Source organism: Mustelus asterias, unplaced genomic scaffold (genome assembly GCF_964213995.1).
Source record: "Mustelus asterias unplaced genomic scaffold, sMusAst1.hap1.1 HAP1_SCAFFOLD_500, whole genome shotgun sequence".
NCBI classification, from domain to species: Eukaryota; Metazoa; Chordata; class Chondrichthyes; order Carcharhiniformes; family Triakidae; genus Mustelus; species Mustelus asterias.
This window is the reverse complement of record NW_027590452.1, coordinates 282,950-294,087: the sequence shown is the minus strand read 5'-3', so window position 1 is coordinate 294,087 and position 11,138 is coordinate 282,950. Positions and strand designations below refer to the sequence as shown.

General features: G+C 45.4%; 1 gene segment (V, D, J or C); it reads left to right on the top strand.

Moving 5' to 3' along the window:
* Window positions 1–9,455: 9,455 nt before the first annotated feature.
* LOC144486882 (T cell receptor alpha variable 3-like) lies at window positions 9,456–9,987 on the top strand. The segment is given in 2 exon segments: window positions 9,456–9,471; window positions 9,665–9,987. Coding segments are annotated over 2 exon segments (339 nt in total).
* Window positions 9,988–11,138: the final 1,151 nt, after the last annotated feature.

The following is an 11,138-nucleotide window of genomic DNA, read 5'->3' as shown; positions in this document are numbered from 1 at the left end:
TACGGCCAGGGAAGGAATGTGATTGGAAAGAGCCAGCTATATTAAATCATTAACTAACAGTGATTGCTTCACTGGTTACGGGGCGGCATGATGCCACAATGGTTAGCGCTGCTGTCTCACAGTGTCAGGGACCCGGGTTCAATTCCGGCTTCGGATCACTTTCTGTATGAAGTTTGCATGTTCTCCCCGTGTCTACGTGGGTCCCCTTCGGCTGCTGCTGATTCCTCCCACAGTCCAAAGATGTGCAGGTTGGGTTGATTGGCCATGCTAAATTGACCCGAGTCTCAGGGGATACGCAGGGTAAATGCACGGAGTTGCGGGAGTGGGGCCTGGGTGGGATTGTGACCGGTACAGACTCGATGGGGCGAATGGCCTCCTTCTGCACTGTAGGGATTTTATGATTCGCAGCTGACGTCAGCTCAGGGAGATGAGCCAATCGCAGCACTGAGAAACGCCTCCCAGTTTCCTAATAATAGAAGCTGCCTCTGATCTGAGTTGACTCTGTGATATAAGACTAGAGGCAGCAACTTATTGTAAACATTGTCGCTGCTTACTGTCCAATCAGGAACCATGTGTTCCCTGTGTGCTTTACTGATAATAATGGTCATGCTGCCCGGTGAGTCTGAGTTCAAATCCTCAGTGTGTGTTTTATGGGTTATATTTGTTCACAGATTTCTCACACATTCTACATTTTGTTGCAGGAATCAATGGCCAAGATTCAGTTTCCCAGGACCCGGCTGAATTAACGGTTCAGGAAGGATTGAACGTAACAGTGAATTGTAATTACACAGCAACAGATGCTTTGCCAAATCTCTTCTGGTACATCCAGTATCCCGGGGAAGCTCCGAGATATTTACTGAAGAAATATGGCACGGGTGGCGGAGAAAAGTCTCCAGATTTCCCTGACCGGTTTTCTGCTGATTTGGACAAGGACAAGAAAACAGTTCCTTTAAATATCACCGGTGTCCATGTCTCTGACTCTGCAGTGTATCACTGTGCGCTGAGCCCCACACTGCTACAGAGGCACAGTGAGCCCGTACAAAAACCTACAAAGGCACTCTCACCTCCTCTCACTGAATCAGATCTGTGAGCTGGATTGTAAACTGTTAATATTAACAAACAATATTATAAAGAAGAGTTAGCCCGAATGCTCTCTTTCCATGGTGCTGAATGTGCCATTCTATATAAATTCCATTTTTATAGCTGTTTGGAGCAACTCTTCCAATGGAAAACTCTGCCGCTGTTGCCACAACGTTAACCAAGATCCATCTGCGTCCTATCTCAAAGATGAACTCCGGAAAATGACCAATATTCGTTTCCATGCCCTCACTTTGTCAAAGAGCGACATCACCATTCGGTCGTTCCGCTTCTTCGAGTCCAGTTCATTGTCTGAGAACAGATTCTAATGGTTCCGGCTCCTCGCTCTGACGTCATGCATTGGAGAACAAAGACTCTCTGAGCTGATTGGATGAAATGTAGGACAGAGAAGCTGTGAGCTGATTGGGTGCCTCCTGCTGGCTCTTTGTCAGGAATGAACCAATCGCCAGTGAGGCCGGATATTACTCACCATCTTCTGAACTCTGAACTAAAACAGTTTGAACTCACTGAGTTCAGATCCAGCACCAGCTCGGCGAGACTGCTGTCTGTTAGTTTTTACAGTAAGAAGTTTAACAACACCAGGTTAAAGTCCAACAGGTTTATTTGGTCGCAAAGGCCACACAAGCTTTCGGAGCTCCAAGCCCCTTCTTCAGGTGAGTGGGAATTCTGTTCACAAACAGGGCAGATAAAGACACAAACTCAATTTACATGAATAATGGTTGGAATGCGAATACTTACAGCCAATCAAGTCTTTAAGATACAAACAATGTGAGTGGAGAGAGCATCAAGACAGGCTAAAGAGATGTGTATTGTCTCCAGACAGGACAGCCACCATGGACTACTCTCCGGAATCGGTTGCATTCTTGGACACATGCATCTCAATTAAGGACAGTCACCTCGGCACTTCACTGTACCGCAAGCCCACGGATAACCTCACGATGCTCCACTTCTCCAGCTTCCACCCTAAACATGTTAAAGAAGCCATCCCCTACGGACAAGCCCTCCGAATACACAGGATCTGCTCGGATGAGGAGGATCGCAATAGACACCTACAGATGCTGAAAGACACCCTCCATAGGAACAAGATATAGCGCTCGACTCATCGATCGACAGTTCCGGCGCGCCACAGCGAAAAACCGCACCGGCCTCCTCAGAAAACAAACACGGGACACGGCGGACAGAGTACCCTTCGTCGCCAAGTACTTCCCCGGAGCAGAGAAGCTACGACGTCTTCTCCGGAGCCTTCAACATGTCGTCAATGAAGACGAACATCTCACCAAGGCCATCCCCACACCCCACCTCTTGCCTTCAAACAACCGCACAACTTCAAACAGACCATTGTCCGCAGCAAACTACCCAGCCTTCAGGAGAACAGTGACCACGACACCACACAACCCTGCCATAGCAACCTCTGCAAGATGTGCCGGATCATCGACACGGATGCCATCATCTCACGTGAGAACAGCATCCACCAGGTACACGGTACATATTCTTGTGACTCGACCAACATTATCTACTTGATACGCTGCAGGAAAGGATGTCCCGAGGCATGGTACATTGGGGAAACCATGCAGACGCTACGACAACAGATGAATGAACACCGCTCAACAATCAGCAGACAGGAGTGTTCTCTTCCTGTTGGGAACACTTCAGCAGTCACGGGCATTCAGCCTCTGATCTTTGGGTAAGCGTTCTCCATGGCGTCCTTCACGACATACGACAACGCAGAATCGCTGAGCAAAACTGATAGCCAAGCTCCGCACACATGAGGAAGGCCTCAACCGGGATCTTGGGTTCATGTCACACTATCTGTAACCCCTACGACTTGCCTGGGCTTGAAAAATCTCACTAACTGTCTTGGCTGGAGACAATACACATCTCTTTAACCTGTGTTTAACCCCCTCTCCACTCACGTTATCTGTACATTTAAGACTTGATTACCTGTAAAGGCTCGCAATCCAACCATTATCGTTTTAATTGAGTTTGTGTCTGTATATGCCCTGTTTGTGAACACAGCTCCTCACTCACCTGGAGAAGGAGCGACACTCCGAAAGCTTGTGCTACCAAATAAACCCTGTTGGACTTTAACCTGGCGTTCAGATCCAGCATCAGCTCTGTGAACATATTAAATGTTACCTTTGCAGAAATCGTCACAGCTGCAGAGCACTTAACTGGCAAGTTCCGAAATTGAATAAGTTTCACTTTGCTTGCGATACGGATTTGGAAATCACCCGTTTATCTGTTTTTCCACTGCTTGCAAACAATTCCGTTAACTTGATAACATTGACAATTTTTAATAGATGCAGAAAATTGAGTCCCCACTCCCTCTGGTCTGGTCTGAAAACATCGCCATATTTAGGGATGTGGATCAAGAATGTGGGGGCTTTTTCCTGATCCTGACAGTGCAGCTGTAATCAATATGAATTAGCTGTGGTCGAATTGCTGAAATCATTCATTACCGAATCTCCTTCAAACGTTGTCATAAAACGGTTCCTGTGAGATGGCATATGCATCAATAACACCTACAATTAATTAGAAATATGGTTTCAAGGCTTCATTCTATGATCATCTTGCTGGTGCCAGTACAGAGCGAGACTGCGGATAGTTGGGAACCTGTCTCGGGGGCAGGGAATTCAGATGGTGTTCGTAAAGCAGAAGTGGAAATGAATAGGGTTGGGAAGCATTTCCCGATCAGGGCCAGTGTGATCTCCTGGACTCGTTTCGATCGCCACAGGGGGTCGGAGAGGAATTTCCCAGATTTTTTTTTTCCCCATATTGGCCCTGGGGTTTTCACTCTGGGTTTTTGCCTCTCCCTGGAGATCACATGGTCTGGAATGGGGGGGTGGGGGTGAGTTAATAGGTTGTGATGAACAAAGCATCGTAGCTGTGAGGGACAGCTCGGTGGATAGGATATTAGGATGTAGATAGGCTGGAAAATTGGGCGGGGATCCTGGATTCAGGATTCAATCCTGGACCGGGGAGCGGCGCGGGCTTGGAGGGCCGAAGGGCCTGTTCCTGTGCTGTATTGTTCTTTGTTCTTTGTTAGTGCCGAGTTCCCAGTGACCCCCAATTAAAGAGCAGCCAATTCTTCCCTCGTCCAGCGAATCTAAGAATCAGCAGGAATCTGCCTTCGATGTGAACGGTTTTAAATGGTGTTTATGTGGATTTGTTCTCGGGGTTTGAGTTCACGGGAATATATTCAGGTGCCAATGTCAGACCCGCTGTTGTAAACGGGACCCAGCAGACAGCAGCTGTGGCCCAGAAACCTGCGGCAGTTTCTGTACGAGGATTTCACTCATGTTCATCACTGTGAGACTCTGTGCACAGTAATAGACCGCAGTGTCAGACAGCAGCAACTCCGAGATGGTCAATCGGTACAACTTTTCTGACTTCTGGATTGTATCGGAAAAACGGGTCTGAGCGAAATCCGCCTTCAATTCAGCACCGCCGCCAGTATGACTCCGGACCGCAAACTCGGGCTGTCTGCCTGGGTATTGACGGTACCAGAATAAATAATATGCATCGTCGGTATAGGTGCAGCTTAAAGTGACATCTTCCCCCTCTGTCCGTGTGAGTGAGGATTCCCCCTGAGTAACAGAATCCCCATCGCTCAGATCTGGAACACACGGTTAAAGAAAAAACATTCAGCAGAACTGAGGGTGAACATTCGCAGACGATGCAGCATAAAAATAGGCTTTAAATAATCTCACATTCGCATCAACTAATCTAGTTCCCGTTCAGTATCCCCAGGAGAATCCGCCGTCCCACCTCATCTCAAATGCCTCTGTCCCTTTCCCCCTCAGCGGCTAATCTAGGTCTCCCCCAACTGTGTCTTTACTCCTCCGTTCAAGTGTCTCATTGTTTTAATGTGAGTCACTTTCTACAGAGCTCCCTCGAAAGTAGATTTGCTGTAATTTCCAGTTAATCTTTTCATTTCACTCAGATTGATGGGACATCCATTTGGAATCCTCCCCGAGTGGAATCTTCCTTTCCCCGTCCACCTGACTGAACCTTATTGTGAATACATCAATCAAGTTACTCTTTAGTCTTCAGCCAGAAGAGAAATGAACCATAATGTTTAGATTGCATTCTGATCGATGTCATATCCCAATTCTGGTATCAGGCTTGCTGTGCTATTTGCCAACTGATAGTCCTGTAAGGAAAAGCCAAGAGCAAAGACTCAAGTGCTCTATGGCAGGCCCGATGTCTGATGAACTGGAGCGCCCTGCTTTTGAAGTTTATTCCTCTCGAAGTTACACTCATTTTTAAAGTGTTAAACGTACCGACAATGAATGTCACCCAGATCACAGTGAGGACGGAGCGCCGCATTGCCGCTGTTCCAAGACTCTAGGGACGTCTTGTGTCTCCGAAAGCTTCGAATATCGAACAAGATAAAACTGAGACCATTGGCTGAGGCTGGTCTGACCTCACTTCCTAACGTATGTTCGGTAGATCTGAAATCACTGGATCTCACTGGTCTGACGTCATTGGCTTAAACACAATTGTTGATGACAGAGAACTGAGACATTGGCGATACACTCTGCTGTTCAGAGCTAGACGAGTAAACACAGCGAGGTTGAGCCTAATTGAGCTCAGAGACATTTTTCCCTTCAATTGATCTGAAAGAATTCGCCTTGAAGAAGGAAATGCAAGTGTTGAATGTGGATGAAGATGTTCCGAGTATTTGAGTCACTGTCAATGATCAGACTGAGTTTGAGACGGGGGTCAATTGGGAAGATGATATAAGATTTTTTTTCTGTGATAGCGACATATCAAACAGAGCGGGAAAATACAATGACAGTGAATAGGTTAAAATTCCAAATTTAGCGTGTGTTAAAAAGGTTGGTTTATCAAATACACGTTAAAGGGCTGCACCCTATTGCTCAGTTTGACGTGAGCCTGACAGCGAACTCCTCTGTTCGGGGCTGCTGGGATCATTCTTGTGGATACATTCTCCAGACGCTCTCCTTTGCTGAGGGCTGAAAAAATGTTTCCAAACGTACAAGGCAAGATCTCTGCTGATTTCCACAAAGGAAACAAAACGGTCCCTTGAAATATCATGGGAGATGTTTTCTCTCACACCGCATTTCTGTGCTACACAGCCAGCAGAGAAGTAGCAGATTCGGAACAAAAATCCCACACTGGGGGTTCCAGACACCGCTCTCATTGCTAAACAAAATCAAAAACTCCGCCTCCAAAGTCTGAGTCACCGGCAGTCTCAAAACAAAAACAACGTCAGGAATTGTATTAACTCCAGCGTACAGTTATACTGAGAGCGACCTTCATAAATCTATTTCATTACTCCAATGTACTTTTTTCCTTTCGATGTGTTTTCCATGACTCTAACATTGAACAACCCTCTCTCCATATCCCCTCCCAGTTTCCTGGAACCTTTGACTGCGGCATGTTCACACAGTTTATTTAAACCCAGTGCCCACTGAGCTTCAGAATGTTTTCTGGAGGCTGGTGTGGTTCCTGTCAGCACTAACAATCCAAATGTTTCTGATGATTATCTACAGACCAGGATTACATTCCTCGACCACCTCTTCCTCCTCCCCCTGGCTCTGAAAGTGCGGCCATACCCCTATGACGGCACTGACTGTAGCTGGGCTCAGACGATTTTCTTTCCAAGTCAGCACGAAATTACCACCAACTGGTCTCCCAGAACCAGAGACACACACGGAAGTGGGGCGAGAGCATCCCCAGGGTAGAGAACAAATTACAAAAGGCAGGGATTAGAACAGGTATCTTCCAATATGACTGTGCTGATTTGTTTGTCGAATTGAAATCGGCAGTTTGTTTGTGCAGTTGCTCCTGGGAACAGTTTCACGAAAGGTTGGTTTGGTTTCCTTTCGCTGCACATTATGGCGATATCTACCGCGATTTTACACAAACTACAACAGACAGGAGCTGCATTCTACAGTGATGGGCAGTTTTTGTACAGAGCTGAGCTTGCTTTATATCAATCTGAACCTGAAAGCGGAGTAATACACGGCGGCGTCATCCAGCTTCAGACCCGAAATGGATAAACTGGTGAATTTATTCTCTGTCTGAAGCTCAGCAGAGAAACATCTTTTGGCAAAATCGGCTTTATCTCCACCGCCGCCCGAGTTTTTCCGCAATATAAACTCAGGCTGTGAGTCTGGGTGCTGCCGGTACCAGTACAGATAGTAGTAGCTCATTTCATGATCATATTTACAATTTAAAGTCACCGCATCTCCTTCTGTCATAACATCTGAGGACGGCGACTAAGTGACAGAATCTCCATGAATCAGATCTGGAAAACAAATATAAAAAGGTCCAACCGACCACTGTTGGAAATTCAGATTTACACCATGTTTCAAAAATGGAAACAAAAAGTTGAAATGTGCTTGGTGCACATTTACCTGTCAGAAATATTGCCCACACAACCCAGATACTGAGCAGCCGCATTGTTTCTGTCCGCGCTGTAAAAGGCGAGTCAGGGATTTTGAGACACCCGTTCTAAACCCCGCCCTCAGTAATCTGCTGTGAGTCTCAGGGTGTTCTCACTTCACTTCCTGGTGTTCCCAGTGACGTTGTGAATAGGCAGGCTCGCTGGTTGCCAGGAGCTGGTTCCCAGTGATTGGAAACACTCAGAGCCGGGTAACAGCCAGAGCTTTATGGGGGGGAATATTTCCATTTTACACAGCAGATGGTGACAGTTAAACCCGATTCCGATTATTGTGACTCAGGCTTGCTCCAGGATTTGGTTCATTCAGGATCAATCCGTTTATTTAATTCTTGCCATCAGGGGCGTGGCTCAGCCGTGACTGCGAGACTTATCTCATGAAACACTGAGGCAGTTATTGAACAATTATTGTATTGTATGTCGGAGTGGCTGACTGACTCGCCAGGCTGTCTTGTGGTACATTGGCAGCGTCCCTGTCTTTCGAAGAGAAACTCCCAATTCAAGAGCAAAGTGAGGACCCGTTGGTGAAGGAACCAGCGGTTATACTGCCGTTCCACGGTCTGATAATCAGTTATGGAATCCTTCGCACCATAGTTCAAAGGAAAGAACGTGTATTTGTGGCGAGGTGCTTCAAAAGTATTCCTGTCGCATTAGAGCAACGATACCAGCTGTCACTGTACATTCAGCTGAACAATCTTGAAGTATGAACACTTCCACTAATGTCCGCAGGATTCATCTCAATGACACCTCTGTTTAAAATTAGCATCTACAGTGGGGTTAGTTATCGTTTTTACAATGAGCCATGATCTTCAGAGATTGGATTTTTTTCGAAGAGAGAATAATGTCAGCGCTTCCAGTAACTCGACACTCAGGTATTCAAAGCACGGGAGCAAAGTTCAGACAGCAGGTTGACGGTCCCCAGGGGATATGCAAAGCTAGTTCTCATTAACTACAATTAAATACCAGCCGGCTAGGAAACCCTTTCATTGTCACTTCCACCCATAAAAGAAATGAACAGAGCGCTGAGATGGTTACAGTGCAATAATTCACAAAGCTGCTCTCAAAGTGGGCCGACGTTCTTCTGATGATTATTGACCTCTTTACCTTCTCCAAAATATTGAGGCAAATTGGGTTCAAGCATTCACCTTGGGATCCCAATGCAATTGAACGCAGTTGAACGTATACATGAGAGATAATCCCACCGTTACTTTAATTGCTGGCGTTTCGCTTTATTCAATTCATACTGGTTATAAAAGCTCATTCTAAACAATATGAAGCCATCAAGATTCCGATAAGATGCATTCTTTAAAATAATAACACAAGATGTAAATATGACTCTGGATTCACATTCACTCTCTATATTCTTTAGTATTTACATTTAAATCTTTCCATCATAATGTTACCCCTTAAGTGCTGGTTATTAACTTTGTCTACATTTGGTGCTCGAATAGAATGAGTAATTTAGTGGGCTCATTGAAATGGGAGAGTGGTAGAAATCGGATTGTCTGAACTCTGAACTCTAGGGAGAAGGGCAGAAAGATAAGAATGTAGAGCCAGTGCGAAGACAGAGACGGTAAGAAGCAGAGCAATGGGGGTTAGACAAACAGAGGCGGAATAACAGAGCGAGATAGAGAGGCCACAGACGGAGAGAGAGCCGGAGAATCTGAGAAAGACACGGAGAAAGAGAAACTCAGAACTTATTAGTCGAGCGAACGCTGATTGATGCCCGACGATCATCAATCCTGAGAAAGCGGCCAATCCTGTCGCTGGGAAACGCCCCATAATTTCTGAGTAAATTACGTTTCCGCTGATATGAATTTCCGCTTGAATATTAGAACAGAAATGTCAACACATTTCAAATACTGCTTCATTTCTGCCGAACCCGAAACCAGACACCATGTGCTCCTTACTTTGTTTGCTGATAATAATGGTCTTGCTGCCCGGTGAGTCAATAAACTCTGACAAAGTGTTATCCTGACTTGAAACATTATCTCTGTTCGCCTCTCACAGATGTTGTCAGATCTACTGAAAATTTCGAGCATTTTCTTTTTTTGAGTCAATGTTTAAATGATCAGTGTCTGTCCCATGGGCTCTCTTCCCTCCCAGATATTGAACACCTTCTGTGTTTTGTTACAGGGGCAAAGGCTGAAGATTCAGTGTTTCAAGATCGATCTGAATTATCGGTTCTGGAAGGACAGAACATAACACTGGACTGTAAATACTCAACAGCTGCTTCTGAAACTATGTTCTGGTACATCCAGTATCCCGGGCAAGCTCTGAGATATTTGATGAAGATATATAGCTCGGGCAATACCGATAAGTCTCCGGATTTCTCAGATAGATTCTCGGCTGCTTTGCACAAAGGAAACAATACTGTTCCTTTAAATATCGCCAGAGCTGTTCTGTCCGACAGCGCCGTGTATTTCTGTGCCATGAAGCCCACACTGGTACAGATGTAGCGAACCCCGCACAAAAACCCCAGACTGGGAGTTCCGGTTAGTGATCAGCAGAGGGCGCTCCCACACTGATAAACAGAAATAATTATTTTGTCTCGACAGTGATAGTCACAGGGTCATAAACAAAATATCAAAACAAAACACAACACTCAACACGAACGGCTGAGCCACAGTTGAATTTTTAACTTGCAACTATACTAAAAATACATTTACAGTTCCTTAACTCACGCTTCAACCTTTGATGACATTTTCTTGCCTGTGTGAATTATTGTGCAGCACTTTCCCCATCTTCACTCTCCTTTTCAAGGTCTCTTTGATCAAAGGGTCTATTTGATCAGAGTATTTTGCTGCCTAAAGGACAGCTTGTATTGGCATATACATTTCGCAAGGTTGTCATTGTGCTATTTAAAACAATTACTGAGAACAAGTTGCCATCAATGTTCATTCTCATTTTGAATGTCTGTCAAATGTTTTCTGACACAATTCGCAACCCAGTGTTCCTCTGTTTCAATAATCAGACCAGCGACTTCATTCCCACCCCTGGCCCCCAACAATATAGCGATTTTCCTCACAAGCACACTGAGAACCTCTCCAATCCAGCTACTCAGCTATTCGGTCCCACTTTCCATCTCCATCACTGATGAAGATTCCACTTTGTATTGGATCATTTACTAACCCTGACCTTCCTGGTGCGAGACTGCTGGTCCGCGCTATGGAATGAACATTCAGCTGCCGCTCCTACAGACAGGCAAATTTATATGATTTCCAATGCGATATTGTTATTGAGTTCAATTCCTTGCAGATAATTTCTACTTCTCACCACACTGCCTATGGTAGCCACACCCACAGCTTTCCTGTGTTGTTCTCACTCTGACCTGCCTCATCTGTGTTGTTTTATTAGAGATTTTATTGTAGATATTGACCTTTGCTGCTTTTCCTGTTTGGCACCGATTGGATCAGCAGTCCAATGGGGTGGCAAGCTATACTTTCTCTCTGAAAGAGGATTTCACACGCGGCAAAGTTACAAATTGAGGGAAGATCGTATGGAAATATCAGACTATTCATTATTCTATCACTTGTGAAGTACACGTTTCAACTAAAAATTCATCCTCCCCCCGCACCTTAGCTGCTATCCCAAACATGATTGATAACAA